This window comes from Aplysia californica, unplaced genomic scaffold, assembly GCF_000002075.1.
Source record: "Aplysia californica isolate F4 #8 unplaced genomic scaffold, AplCal3.0 scaffold00001, whole genome shotgun sequence".
Classification (NCBI taxonomy): domain Eukaryota; kingdom Metazoa; phylum Mollusca; class Gastropoda; order Aplysiida; family Aplysiidae; genus Aplysia; species Aplysia californica.
The window spans coordinates 957,598-982,317 of NW_004797271.1; the positions used below are offsets into that span (position 1 = coordinate 957,598).

Consider the following 24,720-nt stretch of genomic DNA (forward strand, 5'->3'; position numbering starts at 1 on the left):
AAATATCACATAAATATCTTCGAAAACAACTTAACCTTCTATCCAAAGTAACATATGGCTGCTACAATGTTTTATAACCCAAAACTAACAACATATGCCTTTTTCTGATCCTAGGTTACAAAAACAGAAAATGTATATTTTTATGGTGTCTTCTAAGCTTTGGAAACAAGTGGAACATGCAGTATAATGGTCTAACATTATTCCAAGCCTAAAATCTGGAAATCAATTTTTCAAGCCAAAAACACCAAAAAAATCATGTTAGTGTTAGTGCTCGCCTACACAACATCAATTACAACATGCCGACAGAGATACTTGATGAAATACTTTCCAAATCAGGAATCAAACTGACATATTCTGCATGCTATGGCAAACAGCCTAACTGTTAAACCACAGAGGCTGGTGAGTATGTTGTAGTGTCAATAAGTCAACAAAGGCACTTGGAGCATCTGACATTTTCCAGCATGATCTAGAAAACAAGAAACTTCATCACTGATACCAATCGGAATACATCTTCAAATTTTCTAGCAGAAAAGGAGCATCACTGAAGCCGTCTTAACATCTTCGTGCATGATTAAACAAACACATAATATAGGCCTACATACAAATAATTGCATGCTCAACATTTTATTTTATTAGAAACACTTTAAATATTAAAAAAAGATTCAGTTCACAATGGTTATGTCTACTCATTTCATTGAAAAAATGACAAGAGCTGCCGGAATAAAATATTTCACACACACACACACACAGGCACATACACATTCTACATGCTTGCTCACACAGACACACACACACACACACACACACATACACACTCATATAATATACACAATCTTTTAGGTATTGACTTTAAAACACCCAAACAAAACATTTCCTTCATAGCAGCAGAAGACACGTCTATAAAAAAATTGTATCAGGTTCCTTGTTGGCGAGAACTGTTGGTTCTATTGAATCGTAAAGCTTGTTTACACATCTCAGTCTATCGTCCAATTCTCTAACGATTGGTGGCACTCCTTCTCCTTGCCTCAGAGAAGCTGCCATGCATGTCTCTTTATCATGATAGTCGTTTGCTTACATTCTGTGTACTGTTACTTATCAAAAAATAAAGAAAGAAAAAGAGGCTTTAAGTTTAAGTTTGGACAAAAGGATGGCTTTTAAAGCGAAATATATGTGAGGTATGCTGACAAAATGAGTAGCTTCTCGCAATCCACAAAAGGAGATATTGGCCAAAAATTGAACCTAAGGTCAAATTTGTAGATTTTTCTATTGATGCCATAATTTTTTTAAAGCATAACAAGCCTTTAACTATTTCATACTTATAATGTAAAAACTTTACCTGTAAGCGTGACGTATCTATTTCCATGGGGCTCAAATCCGAGAAATAACTCATTTTGTCAGTACGCTTCACATGCCTTTATTCATCAGTTTTATGCAGTTCTGGCTTGAATGTTTTTCAGAGATTATTTAAGCCCAGATTTTTTTTTTTTAATGACAAAAGTCTTTGGTTGCATCTTGATTGATTAAACTGTTTGCAAAATGACACAAGTTATTTGTACAGCCTTTCTATTAATTTGCGACTATAGTCTTTGGTCTTTCACAGACATTAATGGGGTCTGTACATCTCGATAAAGAAAAGAACAGAGTCATTTGACTGAGTCGTCATACTGTTCAGTGACCAGGCAGCATTAAGGCAGAATCTTTCATGTCAGACACTTGACTCACCCAGCCCTAACATCGATAATATTGGTATGCTTGCGCAATGCTCCAACCTCAATGCCGACAGTATGGAAAATTTCGCTTTCGTGACCGAAAACACTACTTTTGTGCATGCTATGTTTAATTCTATGTGGCGGCACATTTCAAAGGGATTCGGCATCCCAGTCCATCTCTCCCAAATCTAACCCACATCACACGAAAAAATCTGGCATCATTTGATTTCACGATCTGATCTTCAGTCCATCGTCTGATCCTTCAATTTTTTATACAATTTTGCGGTTACACAAGTTACACGTAATAATTTGTTGTATGAAAGACAGGCTGTCCAATATTTGTACAATTCATTGTTATGTGTAACCGGGCCTTATGACACACTTCAGAGCTCTCGTCTTTCCTTCTCCGCTTTCCCTAAATAAGATACACACACCCAGACAGCAGTAGGAAATAAGTGACTGCCTCTTCTCCTCCTCCCCTTTGAGACACACTTCAGAGTTCTGGTCTCTCCTCCTCCTCCCTTTTGATAAACATTATATCAGATCAGAGCTCCTGCCTCCTCTCCTCCTCCTCCTCTTCCTCCTCTGTGTTATTATTGCCCCAGTATTTAGTAAAAGCCGACACAAGACCCAGCACTAGGGCTCCTGCCATACCTACAGCAACCCCAGTCACCACAGTGTCAACCTGAGGGAACGGAGAAAGAGAACAGTCATCAATGAGAGTCACAGTAATCATCATACACTGACATAATAACTGTCGTACATTATTGACACAATAACTGTCCTACATGGACACAATATCTGTCGAACATTGACACAATAACTGCCATACATTGACACAATAACTCTCATACACCGACACAGTAGCAATCATACATTGACACAACAACTTTTGTAGATCCACAAAAAAACTGTCATACATGGACACAATAATCGCCATACATTGACACAATAACTCCCATACACCGACACAGTGGCAATCATACATTGACACAACAACTCTTGGTAAATCCACACAGCAACAGACATCTAGTGCAGGAAAATAGTAAAACATACTACTGACCACAAAACAATAGCTGCCATTCAGTGCAGAGAAAGAGAGTCAGACAGACAGAGAAGCACAAGAGTGGGAAAGAAAAGAAATAAGACTTACAACAAGCACCCTCAATAAACCCACCAATACCGTTGGCTGTACCGGGTATTGTAAAAAAATCCAGCTTTATATTTTTGAGTTGATTAACGTTTTGAATATATGCACACATCTAACCCCACAGCTCTTAATTTGGAGCATTTTTACACAGCCTCATGACTATAACTTTTGTGAACATAAAAAAAAAATAACGACAGAGACTGTTGGATTGTAAAAGGTTTTCCAAGTAGGCCCATCGAAACCTCATAATTGGGCAAGTTACGCTGAAAAAACCCCCCAATGGCTTCCATGAGAGAAGCCGAAGGTACAACACAAGTATCTGCTGAGATTCCAAGAAGTACTGGAAAAAGCTAAGATAAATGTCATTGCTTCAAATCTTACAAGAAACAAATAATCAATCTGATGTACAGAGAGTGGCGATAAGTCATTTCACAGAGTGGGTCACCGAGTGAAGTGGACAGTTCAAAGTTCAAACAACACAGTCCAGCAAAAATAAAATTTCAATCCGCCAACTGCAAGTGACTGAATACATGTGAACATGCCTGGTGGAAGGTACCAAAAGACGCATTTGTTTGAACCGAGATATCAGGCTTCAAAGGTCGAGAATAGAATTTTTGACAAAAACTAAATTCCATTAAAACTGGATTCTTTAGACATTAATTGATTAATATATATCAATATTTACAAGGATTTGAGTTTCTTTTACTTTAAAATAAATTTTTAAAGATGTTTTTTAAAACAAGGTATATAATCCCCCAAAAATGCGTGAGAAAACTGGTTTTCCCAGTAAACACTGCAGATGGTTTCTCTTGTCCATTCATAAAGTCGACCCAATCACAACGCATACCAAAATTGAGGTAATTTTCTCCCTTCTCTAATGGTGGGTAATGCGCATGAATGTCTAGAACATGTAAACAAATCGAAGCTTTGCGCATCCACACCCTTTCATTTCTTTGGAGAAAACTTTAAGGCCTATTGCCTATTTCTGTCCTGTGCAAACCTAGATCTATTTCTTGAAAATTCTTGTTCAAGGTGGTGGTGAATTTGTTTTGAAGTCGTAATATAAACACTTTGAAGGTGTTCTTTTATCTTAGCTGCTTTTTAAAGTTGGTTTGTGAGTAAGGAATATGTTGTCAGGTCGCCTCGAAGTATAGATCAATCTATTTGAAGCAGAAACAAAGGGGAAACTTTAACTCATTCACTGCCAGGCATTTCTCGGCAGGGTAACTAAGGAATGCCAGGCTTTCGGGACCTTTTTCAAAACCTCACTGTGAGCTATTATTTTGTGTACAGCACTGAACTTTTCCACAAAACAATGACATTGAAACATACTCAACAAATCAAAAATAAATTTTGTGATACCTTTTTCGTGTGAAATTTTATGAGTTTGTGAATATGTGGCAAAATCGAGGAAAAAAACTTTTACATAACATTTAGGTGCTCGGTACATTCAGTCGATATGCATGCCTTTATATCTTTGTCCCTGCAAGAAATAGATGTTGTATCAATTGACAAATGTTGAAGAGTCACTATGAAAAAATATCAGACAAATTTTGTATAAACTGGAATATCATATCATTCAAGTCATCAGTCCACCCATCCTGAGCATCAACATCACGGTGTGTGGTTGCAGGACGGGGCATGGCCACTGGGGGAGGGGTGCCACTATTTGAAGTTTGTTGTGTAGACCTAGGACTAGGAGGGTCTAAGTCAGCTGTATTCCTATCATTTGAGGTCTAAATCTACGTTGTGTGATCTTTGACGTTTGCGTGACGGCCTGAACTGGGACCGGGAAGCGTCGGATCATTGGTCTGAGCATGGGGAACACCCGATTCTAGATCTATCACAATTTTCATCTTCACTTGTGTCCGCACCTCTACTATTTCCTTTCCTATACTCATTATCAACTCTGTATGATGGTTCATCATCACTTTCATCTACTAAAAGATCTAAATCTGACCCTTTATTGACGAATGGGTCCATTAATTCAAATGTTCTGACCTCGTTCAGACGCCGTCACCATCGTAACTGAGCGTCAGTAGTTTTTAGTACGTTTCGGGTGAGTTCGAAAAAGTCCGATTTTTAACTCATTCGCTACGCCGAGCCGTGAGGGGCGGCGCGGCTCAAGTGCCGTCAGTACGCTAAGCCGCCTCCGGCGGCTCGAGAACCGACGTTCAATTTTAGCTTGGTTTCTATTCCAATCCACATCCATGTTAAAATGAAGGTCATAATATAATGTTGACTTCCGGGTCAAGCGTTTCCACCGAAAATCAGAAGTTTTGAGTCAGTTTTGAAACACGATTTTGAAGTTTATGCGACATTGTTTTATCGCGAAGCCCAAATTATAGCCCAGACATCAGTCTTAGTACTTTTACACAACAAAATGTATCATTATTTTGCTCACTAAAGAAATGTAGGACTCTTCTTTATAATATATTGATACTATTGGACGCAAATTGCCGGTGCACTGTAATTGAGAAATCAATATTTTTGAGTGCTAGATCTACGCCTAGATCTAAATAGTCAAAATATTTTTTTCTCCCCAAAATCACTACTTTTGGGTGAAATTAATCAAAAAGTACCACTCAAGACATGTATAGGTTTATTCCAAATGCAATTCTGAATAATTCCGTATAAGATACGCGTATTTTTTTCTGTTTGTGATCCTGTTTTCAAAATTATTTTTTTTCAATATCGGATGATATGATCCAAATGTACAAATACTATGGAATGTATGTAAATAACTGCACATTTTTCAATATTTTCCTGTTCTATATACAGTTATGGTTATTTTGAAGTATTATTTGACTAGGTGCAAACATATTTTTTATGTTTCACCTGAGATTATAAATTTTTAAATTTTATTTTCCAATTTTATCCGCATCCAATTACAATTGTGTTGCATAATCGCCTCTTACAGGAACCAAAGTTGAAAAATACGCAAATAAATAATGCAGATGTATTCTACAAATCATACTGAAAATGTTGGTATATAATATGTTGATATTTATTTGAATTTATGGCCCCAAAGACCTGTGAACTGTGCACCAGTCATCATCTCATTTCGCCCTCCCGAAAAGAATTCGTCCACAAGCCGAAAATAATACGTAGCGAATGAGTTAAGCAACTTATTCAAGGGAAGTTACTGCAACAATGCGGAATCGAAACTAAACCGGCTTATGTCGCCTACTTCCGACTGCTAAGACGGAAACACGTAGGGGAATGTTTGAAAAATGGTAGTAAAAACGCACCCGAGAGGTTTCGGGTTTGGCAGGCAGCGGTCTATGCAGTTCACCTGACAGGGTTCATGCATGGCAGTGAGTGAGTTCAAGCCTTTTTTCTCAAAACTTTGTTTCTATACCTTGCCTTACAAAATCACCCATATTTCAAAAACTACTGAAAATATCTTTAAAATTCAAAAAGCACATTGTTCAGAAATGATCTCTGTACATGAAAATACAAAAAGAAACGGGATTCTTCAAAATGCCTCATTTGTTACCTTTCACCAGGCACACACACACATGAAGAAGTGGAAATTCTGAAGAACTTACCTGGTCACTTTTTGCTTTGCCATAGCGGCACCACTTGGCAAAATGCTCGCAGTTCTCATATAGCAAACTGTAGCCCTTCTTGCCAACTTTCTCAAGAGCATTTTTGACCACCTGGTGGGGAGGGAAGGGGCTGAAAGAGATAGGACAATAGAACACTAATACAGCTTTTTATAACACCAGTATAGCTTTACAGAACATCAGTATAGCTAAATAGATGACTAGTATAGCTCTATACAACACCAGTATAGCTTTATAAAACACCAGTATAGATCTATACAACACAAATCTCACCTCCTTTAACTAGCTTTATAATCTCACCTTCATGTACTAGCTATATCTCACCTCCATGAATACATCTCACCTCACGAACTAGCTACATCTCACCTCCATATATATATATATATATATATATATATATATATATATATAAATATATATATTATATGGGCAATTCTCCTGAAAACTTGAACTTGCGCATACCCCTTACTGCAAACGCCATAAATATCTCTCTTTATTTCAAATTATTGTTAAGATGAGCTAAGCCTGTGGGGAAAAGGTTGCCGAACCTGGACTAGGCAGAAAATATCCAATGAAATGATATGCTGAAACAGTATGGGTTTTTTTGTTGAAAAATCAGCATTTTTTAGGTATGAAAACGTAACATTCACCAGAGACAGTTTTCATCCGAAGATTTATCTAAGAACTGCCTGCTTATCATTTTCGTAATTATGTGTAAATACTGATCTTTAAGTAGAACTTTCAGGGTAACCGACAAATATATGCTTAATACGGCCCATTTGTTCACACAAAAGACATAAAATTAGGTCATAAACGCTATTCGTCTCGTCCGAAAAATGATAAAAAGTAGTAACCCTATCTTGAGTTCAATCGATCGTTTAAAAAGTGTAATTGTTTATTGTAGAATTAGAAATGCGATCACTTTCGTCATTTCATCAACCAAGAACAAAATTACTACACCGATTACGAAATTTTGGCGGTAACTAGTAGCGTCTTTGAATTTTTGTCACGTTTTAACGATTAAGATCTGCATGTTTACTTCTGCCGGAAGTAGCTCGAAATTTTAGTGCGGTGTTTTTATGTCAAGTGCACTGGTTTCCAATCAACTAGGCTTTCATCTATTCCCCGGAAAGACAACGGTGTCTATTGAAAGTGAATATGAATGACTTCGTCACGCAATTTCTAGCGGTTAACGATTAAGACGTAAGTAATTATGAAGACTTGAATTGTTTTAAAATTTGCTTTCTTTTTTATACTACTGCAAAATGTGTGATTCATTGATGAAATCTTAAAGCCCCTTAAGGAGTTTGGATCCTGCCAAAACAAGGATTGTTGGTTTCATAGTGTTTGTTGTATCGAAATGGAAATTGGACAAAGAGCTTGATTTCTTCATTTTAACGATTTAGCCTTGGTCTTTGTGTTATAATCTTTGTAAAATGAGTAGCTACTTTAAGAATTTCATTTCAAGGATTTCATGCGTTGATGCCACATATTTCTAGCTTTGGGGATGACAGTTGGGGCAATTAAAGGTGACAACTTGTTATCGTTGTCTGAAACATTGCAAATACAAGGATAAGGCTGCTTGGCTTGGTGTTTCAAATATTTAACATCGAACATCAGTAATTTATCTTTGTAGACAGACTCCGTCAATGGAATGCAAAGTATATTGATATGTCCTATTCTGGGTAATGTCACACTGTAGGCTTGGTGGTGACGAGGCGTAAACACAGTGAACAAGGCGAAGAGGGAGACGCAAGTGATGTAACGTTGTGTGGGATTTTCTATGTCAATTTTAGTTTCAGTTGAAAATGAACCGATAAATATTGGCGCCGTTTCTCCTGATCGACGTGGTAACTCTAAAGAGAAAAGAAAGAAATAAGTAGGTGAACCCGATTACTTAAATGCGTCATAAGTTTTGGTGAATTTCACCTCTTGAAGAGAAATTTGCCAGACGACCAAAGCAGATGTGCAGATTCAGTTTGAATGAGTCGTGATTCCTTTTTCTATCTGCATGAAATGTTAATGGTTAAACTTACCTAACAGACTACTAACTTAAGACATCCCATCTCGACGATTGAGAAAGAAAGAATGAGAGGCAAATGGAAAGAGTGTTAAGTACTTAAGAAGGGAATGTTATGGAGAACTGATGGATAGGTAGATCTTGGTCTACAAATTAATTGAAAAGAGGTCAATTCTATAATGTCTTGCTTTGAATAAAAGTAAATACATTGTGTGTTTTGCTTTTATTTTTCATTTTTGTTTTTACAAACAGTTTTCACAAGCTCTCCTCGTTTTCCTTCTTGTTATAATCACTGAAATTTTGTAGATCTACTAGTGTCAAGCAAGCTGTCAATTATATGCTCGTGTGCACACATGTACATTTCAAGCGATAAAAGCGATTGTACATTGGCCGGAATTTCTCCTGGCATCTCCTCGCTTCGGGCCGTTCTTGGTACGGCTGGTAACGTCCGTCTTTCCCTTTGGTTTTATTTTGATTGCCCCGGCCGTGCTGCTTCGCTTTGTCCACGGTGTAGCTTTACCCTTAGTTTTCACCAGAAATTAATATTGGTTTCAACAAGAGGAAAATAAGTTTTTACATTGGTCTTAATGGTTACACAGGACTAAATCATTTTGACAAAAGTCTTGGTAATAAGGGTTGCCCCAATAATATTTAGGGCATAGTAGCTGAATTTATCGTCTTGGACTATGATAAGACTAGGAGAACCATATAAGTAACGAATAACATCGGTTTATATTCACTTTATTCTTATACATTCTAAAACAGAGTTTGTGACTACTTTTTCTGTTGCGAATCATTTTAATAAAACAATACAAAAAGTAATGCAGCATAATCTTATTTTCGACCAAGTATAGCATGTGTTAATCTCTTTCAATTCCGTTACAAAACTGATTGGTACAATTTTTCATTCACCCCTCCCGCTCCCACATTCTCTTTCTAACTCTGCGCTAGAGACCTCTGAATGCATTGCTTTCAAGTACCGAAATTCCAAAAAAGAAAAACACAAAGTTTATTACAATAAAATTTAAGACTGAGCCAACTAAGGAATCCCAGGACCGATTAAAGAAAACAAAGGGTGACATCGATGTGCAATCGTAAAGAGCTGAAGACGTTCGTCTAGGGAAAGAAGGTTGCAAATCACAAGGCAAAGACCGACGAACAAGTCAAGAAATGTAGGAAAAACAAGAAAGAAAACCTCAAATTGCCTACCACTACCACTAGCAAAGTCGCAACACGTCAGTTTGCTGGGCTAGTGATACTAAAGAAAGAAATAGAAAAGCTACGCAAGAGAGGTAACAACATCCTGGTCAGGGCAAAAATAAAGGGCAGACAATGCTTAGGCTAGAGAAAGGTTCCCTTAAAAAAGAAAAAAAAGGAAAAAGGTGAAGACACAGAGAAAACGAAAAAAGAGGTTCAATATATTCGAGAAAGTGTCAAACAGACACCCTCATCATGCAAACAAGCTGTCCACAGAGTTATGATAGTCTTTTCAAAAGTCAAAGCAGCTCGAAAGCAAACGTTGGAAGATGTACGTCAGAAAACTCTTTATCATGATCAAAACAGCTGCAAAAAGACATATTGGAATTCTTCATCCTTACTGAGTGAAGTTGGACTTTGAAAAGAAGCTAGTAAACATTCCATACACTTGTTTCATGCTCAATGGCAATGTTACGTGTTTTTGAAATCATAAAGAGCTGTTAGGGAAGTAGAGGTCCATACTGTGATGAATTTGCTTCAATCTTCCTGTTCGAGCTACAGACAAGGAACTATTCATCGACAGTGTGCCAAATGGAATGCTACATAACTCACTAAAAATCGTTGCGGTCCCAAATAATCTTCAATATGATCACCATGCCATGGAAACATTTGTGGGAAGTAAACATCATCATAATGTCACGAGAAATCACAGAAAGATAGAACACTGTTTGCTGCCACGATTAACGATGTATTTTGACAATGTTAGTAGAGATAATGAAGGAGATGTGAATACCTTATTTTGATACTCTACTCTGCCACTGCTGCTGCTGCTGCTGCTGCTGCTGCTGCTGCTGCTGCTAATACTACTACTACTACTACTGCTGCTGCTGCTACTGCTACTGCTTTCACTATTGGGAAATTTCATGTTTCACTTTGTAACTGGCTCACGATTTTTGTCCCGAAAATGCGAAGTCTCAATAATATGCTCAATGAGTCAATAAGTTGGTGTCTTTTTCTTCGAAAAACATGAAAGATAACATCAAAGAAGTATTATAATACATGTTTTAATTCTCAGTAGGTGTGCATATTATTTTTAAGAAACAAATCGTCCTTTTTCTGCACACTTCTTTTTTATATTTTGTCCAGTAACGTTTAAGACTACTATATTTAGCTAATGTTGCTTCCGAAAACACTTATCGATTTTGTTCATATTTGCTGAAACTACAGCATTGAATTACCCGTTTTATAGCAATACCCTTTTAAAGTTCTACTTGAATTAGTAGCCTATTTTTGTAAATAAAAGTCTAGTTTTCTATTTGAAAAATGATTTTTGCAAGGTAACGTTAAAGGCATTATGATTGTTTCATAAGCATTTTCTTCTTTAAGAAATGTTTTGAAATTTGTGTGAACAAAGAATGAATTTAAAGGACATAATGCTACCCCAATCAATTTTTCTTTCTCTCTGTTACATTTCATGTTTTGACCGTATTGTTGTGTCCTTTAACGTTTAAGACCATAGCGTACTAGTCTAAACTTCACTTCCGTTTCCAAAGAAACCAAGCAAGCTTTAGCTTCAGCCGTTTAGGGATCAAAACTAGACATGTCAAAGATGTACTGAGTACATTTTCAAGTTATTTGGTTGAATTCTAAAATTTGATACCCGTGTTACGGAAAGTTCAAACTTTCAGGAGAATTGCCCATATATATATATATATAGATCTATATATATAATACAACCCACCTATGCGTATTTGCTCTATCTCACCTCCACATATATATATATATTTTCATCTCCATGTTCTAGCTAGGGGGTGTGCGAGTACTCAACACCACTCATGTACTTGAGTAGTTAGCCCCTGTGAGTACTCGCTCAAGTAGTTGTTAAATACACCAGTACTCACCTGAGTCCAAAACCTCTGAGTGATCAGGTAAATACTCAAGTGCTTACTTTTTTCACCCAGTTGGGGGCTATTTGTAGAAACAAAGATTTTGCAATTTCTATCATTTTTGCATGTTGCTGCATTGTATTTTCTTTGTGCACTATTCAGATTAACTCAGTAATTTTGATATTTTTCTATGCAGTATTTACCATTATTAATATTTCGTTTTCTGATTTTGTATTATCTCCGTTATCGATTATATTGTGAGCAGCACAATTAGCACTTAAAATTTAAAAAGGATTTTAAAAATAAACATTTGGGTAAGCAAAATAAACAAAACCTGGTATTCAAAAAGTAGGCTATATAAACTATTACTTCCGCCAAAAGTATGCATGATTTATTCAGCTAAAATTGATGTAGGTCTGTACCCCTCAACTCTTCCCCATACAAAAGTCAGAGAGAAAGACAAACACAGAGACACAGACACACACAGAGACAGCAAACACACACACACACACACACACACACACACACACACACACACACACACAAAAGATGTTGAAGTCTCTGGGTTACTAACTAGTACAACTGTCTATTTGTTTTCTGCCTGCCTGTCTCTCTCCCTCGGCCTCTTTTGTGAACTCTTACAACAAGCACGTGTACATACTTTTGCAAGTAGAACAGAGGGGAAGAAACATACTTTCGCAAGTAGAACCCAGAGGGGAAGAAACGAGGGGGGGGGGGGGGGGGGGGGGTAAAATTTAGCTAAGCCATAGGCAAATAACACATTAAGCCTGTGCTCAGGACATGGGTACTTAAGTACTCACTTCAGTCATGATTACTCGTAGTGCCAGCTACATCTCACCTCCATTTGTTGTCTCTTGTGTTGTTCTTGTAGGCCGGGTCGGCCCCGACAATCGTCCAAAAGTTGGCCCTGCAGACTTTGGCCTTGTCAAACCTGTGTCCACTCACGGTCAGAACGTGTTGTGCTTGTACGTTAGCGTTGATGCCATCATTGTCTTCTCCCGCCAGATGTATGATATCCTCATTCCCTGCAACATCAGCACAATAGGGATAGGGCTAATAGGGCTACAAGCACATCATAACATTACACAATATTATTACATCCTAGAACACAAAGTTTGCATATAAGGTTCACAGTCACGTAACATAGTACTATAATAAGCCAGCAGCATAGAGATACATTAGGGTGACAGAGATTTATATTGTGGCACAGAGTGAGGAATAGACTTATCTAACACAGACAGCTCACTGAGAATAGATTCACAGAAATAGTCACCCCAATTAGAACAGACTCACCCACATACACACCCCAGTGACAATAGACTCACCCACATAGACACCCCACTGAGAATAAACAAACTCAGACTCCCCCACATAGACTTCCCGGTGAGAATAGATTCACCCGGAGACACGCTGATGAGAACAGACTCACCCACATAGACATCCTATCAATGAGAACAGATTCACCCACATAGACATCCTATCAATGAGAATAGACTCACCCACATAGACATCCTATCAATGAGAACAGACTCACCCACATAGATATCCTATCAATGAGAATAGACTCACCCACATAGACATTCTATCAATGACAATAGACTCACCCACATAGACATCCTATCAATGAGAACAGACTCACCCACATAGACATCCTATCAATGAGAACAGACTCACCCACATAGACATCCTATCAATGAGAATAGACTCACCCACATAGACATTCTATCAATGACAATAGACTCACTCAGACTCGCCCACATAGACATCCTATCAATGAGAATAGACTCACCCACATAGACATCCTATCAATGACAATAGACTCACTCATAAGATCACCCACACAGACATCATATCAATGAGAATAGACTCACCCACATAGACATCCTATCAATGAGAATAGACTCACCCACATAGACATCCTATCAATGACAATAGACTCACCCACATAGACATCCTATCAATGACAATAGACTCACCCACATAGACATCCTATCAATGACAATAGACTCACCCACATAGACATCCTATCAATGAGAACAGACTCACCCACATAGACATCCTATCAATGAGAACAGACTCACCCACATAGACATCCTATCAATGAAAATAAACTCACTCAGACTCACCCACATAGACATCCTATCAATGAGAATAGACTCACCCACATAGACATCCTATCAATGACAATAGACTCACTCATAAGGCTCACCCACATAGACATCCTATCAATGAGAATAGACTCACTCATAAGACTCACCCACAAAGGCTCCCCTGTGAGAATAGATTCACCCAAAGACATCCTGATGAGAACAGACTCACCAACATAGACATCCCATTGAGAAAAGACTCACCCACATAAACTCCCCAGTGAGAATAGACTCCTCTCTTGAACTCGACCAAATCTCCCTGCGACAAACTGCGTAAAACAAATCGATTGTGTTCAAGATTCTTGTGACGCTCGTCTCCTGACGCCATTTTCAATCTCAAAGGCTCACTTTATCTCCTGAGGAAAGGAGGAAAGTTAAATGAGAATTGTTAAGTTGCAGCATATTCGAAGGATATTTTCATCTCCAATTTTCTTTGTTTTGTTTTAGTACAGTGTGGCACATCCACACGATAAGTACAATCCTGGATAACTTTGTTAAGATCAAGGTCATTTCACTCGTGACAATACTTGTTCACCATCCTCAGGAAGCAGTTGGGCTTCGCGAGTATTCTCATCTGTCCATAGTCCTGTGGTGTTCAACACTAGATCTACATTTCTCTGGGAATTTTACTGATAAATTTTGATCTAAGACACACAAAAATGTAAATTAGCTGTTTTCACCAGGTGACCCACACCTCTTCTATTCACAAATAAACATTTCGACTTCTGTTCAAGGTAGATGGGTATTTTTCATCAAAAGCAAGGCAAATAAACAGGCTTTAAGATTATACCATTAATAACTTCATATGCACAAAAATAGAAGAGCGCCTGATCCACTGTGTCATGACACAAAAGGTAAACACAATGTAAAGACAAAAGGTGCCACTCAGTACCTCTTAAATTAGTATTAGCAAAAATTGTTGGCACTCTCCAGTTTTCACCCAAAGAGTAGCCCACTGGAATATCGATACTGACTATCTATACTGACTTAAATACTCGGAATCGATGTTTTATCCGAAAGAGAGCAAGAGATGCGCTAGGCTGCTATTTTTCAGTACAAAATGAGCAGTAATATTTCACTTGTTTTTAACAAGGGGGGTTTCAGGGAGGCATGCTCCCCTGACTTAATAAAAATATGGGGGGGTTTCAGGGGGACATGCCCCCGCGTATTTCACCATGTAATATTTGATGTTTTGTAATTAGCTTTGATATTTTCTCTTGCTTGCCGCCCATCAAACATTGTATCAGCATGCGCAGCAAAAAGTAATTGTTTCGAACCAGAAGTTTAGTAATCGGTGGAGCCAAAACCCATTCGCGAAAGTTATCGTTAGGGCCTAAACCGGATTATCACAAATTGTTTTAGTAGATTTTTAGAGATTTTGCTCGATAAGACAAGACTATACACCAAAAGCCAAAAGTTAAAACAATGGAAAGACCAACTACTAGCAGATGATAAGGGAGGACTTCTGTAACGAGCGACCACTTTTATATGAGACAGAGTAGAATAGACGGCTAGGAGTACGGGTAAGGGTAGGGTTAGGGTTAGGGTTAGGCATTAGATTAGGGTTAGGTCTCTTTTTTATTGTGTTTGTTGGGGTGGTCGCTGGTTATGGAAGTCCTTCCGTTGCTAGGCAGGTGTTCGTGTTGTCAGGCTGAAGTGGAAACACTTCCAATGCCAATATATTAATTAAGGCTACTGCAAAGCCCAATCCAATGCCAATGGTTTCACTTGGACTTGTTTATCTGGCTTAGGGGAATGGGGAAACTCAAACCACACTGAGAATGAAGTCTTCAGAAAAATGGATCCTATTATAGATCTAGGTCTAGCCTATGTCTTTATATATAAAACTAGCTGGGCCCCCTTTCGATGAAAGGAATGATCGGTGCATTAACTTCAACTGAAAGTCATTGGCCTACTACATTTTTATACTCTACTGGAATGGAGCAATAAATCTTGAAAGAAAAGTGACACACGTGTTTCCAAGTTGCCAAATATATAAATATAACAGAATGTATAGACTGATTCTCTATTCTGCTCTCGTGATTGTACACTCCAGAATTTCAAAGGTGTGGAACAGTGCGCACGGACAGTGAGCGGAAACCTCTTGTTTACAATGGCGTCTTGGAAGATGGACTTTCCCAAGATTCTGTGAGGACAAAACAAAGCATTTTGGAAAAATTGGGGGAAACAGTTTGCATGGATTTTTTAAAAGTTAGGTCCTAGCCACATGGATGACGTGGATGCCTGCAAAGTTTCAAAGGTGTGGGTTAGGTAATAAGGGAGGAGTTTGTGCACAAAGCCTCCCAAGTCCACTTTTATATATATAGATGGTCGCTTTTAAGCACAAGGGGGCTATCCTGAAAAACGCTGTTTTGAGAAAAATCGAAGGTAAAGTTTTTGGATCCTTATTCAGTTTCTTTAAAAGACCAGGAGAGTGGCCATTCTCTATAATATAACCCAATAAATATACACACCAATGAAACCAAACTTCTCCTTTAGGTAGGGCAATGCTCACTTTTGGTGTTGGTCAAGATTTCCGGAAACCCCCAAAATCTGGGTTAGCCCACTTGTCCTTAAAAGCGCCCAAATAACACCTTGCAATGATAGATCTAGCCTACAACAGACGATCATTATAATTGAATTACAAATAATGCATGGGAGTGTCTATACGAACGCAATAGCGTGAACCAACACATTTTTTGTTATACCCATGCAACTGTGTGCACCAATACATTTTTTGCTATATGCACGCAATTGCGTGCACCAATACATTTTTTTGCTATAGATATTCCGTGCCGAAGGCCTAATGCCAAAGATTCTCTACTACCAAGATACTGTACTTCCTCTTTGGGCTTTTGTCCATGCTGTGGCGGGCCCACTTTGCCGCTTAGCGCGTGACGGGTTACGACGTCACTATGCGAGGTTGGTTTCATTGCCGACTGCTTGGGGTGTATGAGTGTGTGTGTGTGTGTGTATGTTTGCGTGTGTGTTTGTGTGTGTGGGTACAAATTTGTTTGGGGAGGAAAGGAGGAGGAGCAGAATGGTACAGGCTAAATTTACGGAACGAGAATTGCTGAGACTTTTAAAGATATAACACAAATTAACACACACAAAAAAGAACGAAAGGGAAAAAAGGAAAAACAGTTGGGGGGGGGGGTTATCTTATCAACCTATTATTACCTGGCTCAGGCGGCCAGGCCTGGTCTCGCATTGCCCGATGTCATAAATTTTGAATCGGCCCCTCACGCTGTGGACGGGCCATCATAATCCATTCACCTGTCGTTATTGTTAGTCCCTCCAGTGAATATTTACACAAGTTGGCCAATTGGGTAGACCTAACAATAAATCTTCAACAGCTGGTGAGGGATGCATGATCTGTCATAACATAAAAGCCAAGCCCACACCTCATGCACAAATCGTGCGTAAGGTGACTGGTCACTGTTTTGCTTACCTAATTTGTAACAAAGTAACAATTGGATGTTGACGTGAACTTGCAACAGAAGTATTGCTCGTTCTCCCAGTGGTGGTGACCCGTGTGTTTGTTTTACTATGGCACTCAGTCTTCATCGTCTTACTTACATAACATTTAGTTTATTTTACCCTTGCACAAAATCAGCAACAAAAAGAAAGCTTAAAAAACAACTATCAAAACAACACAAAAAAACGCGTCTTACACCATCCACCCCCCTTTTTCAAAAGAAAGCAAAAACCCTTTTGCATTAGCCTTACGGCAGTCTAAAATCAGAGATCATCCCCGGTTTGGACATCAGAAGAGAATGACTTTCTTTCTTCATTTTGACCAGTCCTGCATTATATGGCCACTTTTCTCCTTGACAATGGGTGGCCGTTTTACACAGGTTTGACTGTACACACAATTGCGTGCGTATAGCAAACTATGATACCTTGCACCCAATTGTGTGCGTATAGCAAAATTTGAATTTCTGTGCACGCAATTGCGTGTGTAAAGACTCAGCTGTAGTAATGCATATATATAGCCTTATATATATTATATATAATATATATATAGCCTCTACAATAACTAACGGCAGCGGCTATTTGGACTCGAGTCTGAATAGCCTCCCATGGCTATTCGGACTCAAACTCCGTGCGCCTACCGGACGTGAAGCTGACAGGCAATTCGACCTTGGACTTCTTCGGTCTCTACGATCTAGCCAAAATTTTCAACACAAATTAAGAAAAGTATTATTGACATCAAAAGTGAACAACAGTTGCAAAATCTGAAACACTACACAACAAAAGCAAACAGGGAAACAGTAATCTGAGCTCAAAGAAGTGAAAAAAATTGAAAATCAAAGTTTCAGAACAACAAAAGGATTATAGATCAATTTAGGTAGTTAAACCCGCTTTATTTGATGAGAAAGACAAAATCACTGATCAATTAAATTGGATGTCCAGTTAGAAATTAAGAAGAGAAAAGTTAAAACCCTTTCAAAGGGAACAAAGGCCCGTCGTTCAAAGTAGGTAACGCCCATGTAGTTTTGAGTCCAAATAGCCACGGGAGCAGGGGCGGCTCGTGGGTCTAAAAAGCGGGCGTCCACAATTAAGCTCTATCTTAGGTTGAAGATAGTCAAGGGCAGAGTAAATGAGACGGCGTATAATTTTAGGATCTTTGGGTTGGTGAGGGAGAACCTTGTGATTCTATTTTCATTCTTTTTACTTGTGGCTTTGACTTCTAGAACTAAATCTGTTTGTTAGCTAAACGTCAATTTCATTCATCCTGCTTTAGAAATGAACACTCAAGTAATACCTTTCACCACTCCACTACAAAACCGTTCAAAAGCACAACTCATAGGACGATGACTTAAGTATGTCACGTTCACCTCCCTCAGGTTCATGGTCACAGAGTCACTTAAAATAGCGGCAAGACAATGAACCAATCACAATTCATTTGAGCTCTCCGCTGGATTGCTCCGGGGCTGACATAATTTTGGCATAGAATGATAAGAATGTTGCACAGTCTATCGCGTTTATTTTTAGATTGCCTACTGTGGGCTATGTTTCGGCACTATTCGGCAGGAGCACATTTGAGATGTGCCGTCTTATTAATATTAATGTACCGGCAAACTCACTACGAGTGTCGTCATCGTTTGGGTTATCCCAAAGAGCGATTTATAGGTCAGGTTTCCACTGTTGAATATCCTGATGCTTAGATACAGCGCATGAACTTTGGTATGGCATAGTAGATGTTTTACGGCGCTATAGACATGGAAATGACAGTTACGGCGCCAGTGAGAAACGTATTTTGATATATTTGGCCTGTGTTTGTTTCTGGCGTCTTTTATCTTAATATTGTAGATGTTTTACGTAATAGAACATTAAAAAATTTTGGGCGGCACTGCACGACCGTGCTCTATGGACGAACCGCACGGGAGGGTCATAGCCACTTCGATAATTAATAATAATCTAGATCTAGATCCTATTTTTTACTATTGACTATTGGTTATTGGTAAAGATTTTGGGCATTTATAGTCTGCAAATCTCAAACCCAAAACTTACTTTGTTTCTTTTCAGAAATATATACTTTGTCTTTGTTATGAGGCTATTATAATTAATTATAGCGTTAAAACAATGAATAATACATACAGTATGGTGTTCACAAGTGTACCCGACAACTTACTCGAAGAATGATCCGATGAACAAATGGCGGATAAGCAGACATAGCAACGCGGGGATATATATAATATGATATAGAAATCTAGATCTAGACTAGATCTAGATTCTATTTAATCAAGTTTTCTAGGAAAATTTCAGGCAAACAAACGAAACTAAAACTTTCCATACAGGTATTGTACTCACATGATTCCGAAACCAGTGTTTATGGTGACTTGGCTTTCCCAGGAAAGCTGAACCCGACCCAGACATGAAGTTTCTTGATCTGTCCCCTTATCAGGTCTTTAATCACTAATGCTAATTTTAGTAAGAACACGTCATGCTAAATTTTCCACCGATACTATTTTTAGCTAATTTAACTCGAGCTTATTTAAAATTGTTGGTAGCCAATTTTTTCTGGTAAAAAAGTTGCTTGCTTGCACTGAAAAAAGTGGGGGGGGGGCTGTGGGAGGTATTTAAGGAGAAGACCGGAGTTATAAGGTGAAGCTATTTAGTGTGTGGAAACAAGAAAGAGGAAGACGAAAGTTTGTCTCGTCGACACCATACTTTACAAACGAACCAACAAAACTATGGAATGGATCGGAAATTCCCTGAATGAAGACTTGATGAAGACAAAGATAGTGAATAACAAGATGGGCCACTCAGCCAAAAAAGTGTCCGAAGGAAGTATGCTCTTTGCTTCAGATGGCGCTGCAGTCTGTTTTGAAGTAAATTTGAAGCTCTCTTTCGTTTTTCCAGAAGAAGAATAGGAATAACACGTCCTTGCGTGCGCTGATCGACTGCTGTTCATCAGCAGTTCGGGTACGTTCAGTGCGGAGTTTTAGGGTTTTTTATTTTAATGACCTCTCGCCTTTCATTCTAAAGTCAAATTAATCGAAGAAAACCATCACCCTTTTCTCCGGAAGAGGTTTTTTGTCAGCGTAACCATTTTAAAAACGTTTTCTTCCGTAATTTATCCCAAAACTTGCTAGGGTAACTCTGTTCGCAAAAGTGCGCTTTTGTAAAGAGGGCGCCACCAAATTTTGAGGACACTTTTTTAAATGGCTCAAAGAGAGAAGTGGCCCATCTTGTTATGTACTATCATTGATGAAGATGAACAGTCGATACCGTCTTGAAGCTGTTTGTTGTTGTTTTTGTTGGTGGTGGTGGTGGTATTTTAAAAAAAAAGATAGTAGAGCCAAATTAGAGGTTATTTGTCTCTTTTATCGACAAATTTCATAATTTGACAGTTGTTACACACGTTGGCTTCTATTAGACTCTTTGCTTCTATTAGTCTTCAGTGTCTCTGGTGTTATCGTGTTATTTATCATCAGTCGACTACCGGAAGTAATGTTGCCGTTAGCTGTTTACATTGCTGGGTCTCTGCTGCTTTGTGGATTGCACAACTCCTAGACATCTAAAACCGAAAGTAGATAAGGACACTCTTAAGAAGTTGCGCTAATAGTATTATTGGTACTATAACTATTAGTCTGTGTTTTCCAAATTTGGTGAAGCTTTTTAATACTCTCTGGAGATTGTAGACTATGTCTGGTCTTCTGAAATGGTTTAGAACAAGAAGTGTATTGTCTCCGCTTCTCAGCACGTCGGCAAACTGCCACAGAAACAGGCTTCTCGTAGGTTGTCGCATAGATCTACGTAGATCTAGATCTAGATCTAGTAGTAGTAATATAGATCTAGGTAAGTTGCCTACATTGTTATATTATTATTATAAATTGATTTATTATGACAGCTGTGGTATTAGATCTAGAAATCTCGTTACATGGCTCAACCACTTATCCTCCCTAAGCTTGCCTAAGGCCTAAGGTAGGAGCTATAGAATTAAATATTAGTCAAAGTTATTGAATTGTATAGGCCTAGTAGGATCACCTCCTTACTACTCTGGATCTAATCTAAGTAAGCCTACATTGTATTTTCAACTTGATTTGGAATGTATCTGATTAGACTTGGATTCTGGACACCTGTGTGAGTGTGTACAACCGTGTAGTGGAGATGTAATTAGATTCTAGCGTTAAAGTTAAATGTGTATTACCATTATTATATTTATAGTCAGGCCTAGACTACCTATTGTTCAGATTTCATTTTTTAAATTTTAGTTGCTTAAATATTGATGGCATTTGTGACCTTTGATCACTTTGATCACTTTGAACTTACTCAGCATTGCCTAAGGAACTATGTACAGGCCTACTCTACACAAACAAAATCAAGAGAAATTCCAGACGATACATCTTATACATCGCAAGTAGTATGTCTATGAATGGAGGTGCTGGAAATGAAGCTTGTAAATGTGTGCCGAAACTTTTGTTCTGGGTAACTAGGTGCGCAAGCTCTAGTCATGACAAAGATTCTCAGCTCAGCTTGTCTCCATCCTCCCCAGAAAACCTAGTACGAGTGGATGGTAGATCAACTGTGACTATGGCCGCTAATCGGAGGAATGAGGAAAGTCCCTGTTGTGACTTCATGGTAAGGATCACTGGTTTCTTGGTGGCACTACTGTCAGGCCTGCCTTTTTTGTATCTAACACTGTGAGATTTGTACATCAATTGCAATCAATCTCATTCTGTTATCTTGTAAAACATTTTGTTCAGTTTTAATCTTAATTTAGATAAATTAGAGTTATTAAACTTTAATTTTGGTAGTATTGAATGGAACTGATTGAATTAACTTAATTTTTAGGTCATAATTTGTCATAAATAATTTTTACTTTACTTAATTGTTCCCTTTTGCCATCTTTATGATGAAAGTAATCAAGGACACATATATATATCCTTTTTTTGTGGCCAGCTGCAACCTTTTGGTGAGAATGTTGTATCAGTAGAAACAAAAGCTAAAGAAGTTGGAGAATTGTTTCTTTGGTTTTTCCAGTTATTGTGAGAAACTTGGTGACAAGATATTTCTCCATTTTACAGACTTTCCACTTTCTCTTTCCTTTGTGCAGATTGTTGGTCTTGGCAACTATTGTTGGCCCAACACACGGCACAGTGTGGGGATGGCTGCCGTTGACCGTCTGGCCTCCTATCTGTGTGGACAATGGGATCCTGGGACTGGAACATACGGAGGGTCAGTTTGTCAGGCTGTGGTAAGGAAAGATGATGCCGTGGTGGTCAGACTGCTGCTGTTCAAACCTAAGGCGTTGATGAACGTCAATGGGAGAAGTGTGGCTAGAACAGGTGAGAGGGTGAGGGAGAGAGATGGAGGTCGGGAGGGAGAGCAGAGGAAAGGATTGAGAGACGTGCTGGTTTAGTTGAAGGTCTACTCCACTGAAACGGTCTACCGTAAGTCCCACCCGATTGACCCCGGTCTACTGCGTAGCGTAGGTCCCTTTTGATTGGCCATAGCAACAGTGCTGGGGGGCGTTTAGACCAAAGATGGTGGAGTTACACTATTGTGGTGTATGAATATCTGAATTGCTCCATATTGCGTTGTTTACACAAACAAATTTTGCGGTGGTGAAGATCATGAATAATAAGTAAGTTGCAATAACAACTGACCAGACAGGACTATTTTCAAGAAATCAGAGGGGGGGGGGGGGGGGCAGTTCCCTGATCTCCTCTCCCGCCCCCCCAAAAAAAAACAACTTCAACCACCAAAACATATCATATCTGTTAATATGCCAATAACAGTCTCAAGCCTGTATATGCGAAGGGAAAATGTAAACTAATTCTTGTGACAAGTCCTTTGTCTTTGTCTTTCTTGTCTTTGTAAAGTGTTTTACGGCGCTCGCAACTGCATAAGGTCATATGAGCGCGCGGGACACACCTAATATTTTCAGTTGGTAGGAAATTTTGAATTTTGCCCGGGTGGCGGCCGAAGCCTACTCTTATCGATTTTAGACCATCAAGGGATCTTTAACGTGCGCAGCTTGCACACAGGCTCTCCGAGATTTTTCGCCCTTGTCCGAGAAGGCTAGGTGGTGTAGATCTTTCCTACCAGAAGATCAGGGGTGTGGCTGAAAGACAGCAGTAAGAAGAAGCGAAGGAGTAACAGTAGAAAGGCTGCAGAAAGAATCAGGAGCCCAGAGGAAGGGGCAAAGGAGGTGGGGACAGAAAGAGGAGATGAAAGCAGAAGACAGAACATTGCTAGAGAGCAGGAAATGAGGTGAAAGGAGACAAATTTAGAGAAGAAAATTTTTCGGTCGCTACCCGGATTCGAACCCGGGACCTTTGGAATGAGAGGCCAACACCTTAACCTCTAGGCCACGAGAGCCCCCTGTGACAAGTCCAAAGCCTGTATAAGTATAAGCTGGTAAACCTTCAATTAAACCAGGTGTCAGACCGGTCTGGTGGTAGCCCTTCAACTAATCCAAAAACATCACGGTAACCTTCAACTAAACTGGCACCGACGTTTGAGTGTGTTTGAGGGTAGGAACAAATTCTGTTGTGTAACTAACCTGATCTGATTTGAAAAGACCGCAAAGTTGAATGTCCCTCCTCATGGACAACTGTCTCTTCTGTGTTGTAAGGAGCCTTACCCCTCGGTGACCAGCCATCCTGTGGCTGATGTCGGGCCATTTGTGGAAAAAAGCTCACCAATTACTTATATTGGAATATTGTTAGTTCTTATCTAACTTTCATGTGTCTAGCACAGCGAACAATGAATGTGTTAACTGGTGTGTACTGAATTTTTGGAGATTATGCAGACAAATTTGCTGAAAAGCAGTTGTCAAGGGGAGTGTGTAGCTATGTGGACTGCAAAATATTTAAGATGTAGATTATGAGCTGTCCCTATTTTTTGTTCATAGGCGTAGATGATGAACTGACCATATATGCACTGTACATAAGATATAGATCGGGAACTGTCAGTGTGTAGTGTACTGTACGTAAGACATATTTTGAACTGTATGTACTGTGCAGAAGACTTAGATTGTGAACACACTTTCTCTGAGTTTCTGCTTCTTCTCCCCCAGCGCGAACATTGGGCGTCGCCCCTGATAGGATATACTTGGTACATGATGAGCTGGATAGAGCTCCAGGGAAATTTCACCTCAAGGAAAACGGCAGTGCAGGGTAAGACCACTTGACCTGTGTGTTCAAACCTGTCGTGACCTTCACCTTCCTCACACACATCAAAGTGATATCTGTTGTGTTACAAATAGGCTATTTGCTGTTGCATGTAGATGATGTGATTGTGACTCTCATGTGGAGAAGTTATTTTATCGAGTGACACTGTTTGTCTGCCGAGATGTATGACTACCAGGCTGGACTGGCCCTGATATTAGTTCGAAGCAGCCTGCTTCTAGAATAATTTGGATTATGTCAATGGAGGTACAAAACGGTAACAATTAACAGAACATCCATTTTAAATCGAGAAAGAAGGAGCATGCATGTGTTCTTTCAGACTCACTTTTATGCACAAGAAATTATCCCAAAGATTATTGTAGTTTTGGGGGGGGG

At 38.9% G+C, this 24,720-nt stretch overlaps 2 protein-coding genes across 3 annotated transcripts in view; one reads left to right on the forward strand and one right to left on the reverse strand.

Annotated features, from left to right (window-relative positions):
* Positions 1 to 1,430: 1,430 nt before the first annotated feature.
* LOC101853981 (phospholipase A and acyltransferase 2) lies at positions 1,431 to 19,754 on the reverse strand. 2 transcript variants are annotated; one of them, XM_005088805.3, is made up of 5 exons: positions 19,517 to 19,754; positions 13,904 to 14,055; positions 12,391 to 12,577; positions 6,411 to 6,540; positions 1,431 to 2,394 (listed from the first exon to the last, which is right to left on the reverse strand). In XM_005088805.3, exons 2-5 carry the CDS (start codon positions 14,025 to 14,027, stop codon positions 2,254 to 2,256), a joined length of 582 nt encoding a protein of 193 aa, XP_005088862.1. In that variant the 5' UTR covers positions 14,028 to 14,055; positions 19,517 to 19,754; the 3' UTR covers positions 1,431 to 2,253. The 2 variants fall into 2 exon arrangements, with proteins under 2 accessions (XP_005088862.1, XP_005088861.1); XM_005088804.3 differs by lacking the exon at positions 19,517 to 19,754 and adding an exon at positions 19,338 to 19,443.
* Positions 19,755 to 20,418: 664 nt separating this feature from the next.
* Positions 20,419 to 24,720, forward strand: part of LOC101854370 (probable peptidyl-tRNA hydrolase) — a 6,105-nt gene continuing 1,803 nt past the window's right edge. Inside the window, exons 1-4 of the mRNA XM_035968395.1 lie at positions 20,419 to 21,007; positions 21,705 to 21,790; positions 22,266 to 22,497; positions 24,234 to 24,333. Of these exons, the coding sequence (XP_035824288.1) occupies positions 20,854 to 21,007; positions 21,705 to 21,790; positions 22,266 to 22,497; positions 24,234 to 24,333 (572 nt within the window). The 5' untranslated portion in view covers positions 20,419 to 20,853. The remainder of the gene's footprint in view (positions 21,008 to 21,704; positions 21,791 to 22,265; positions 22,498 to 24,233; positions 24,334 to 24,720) is intronic.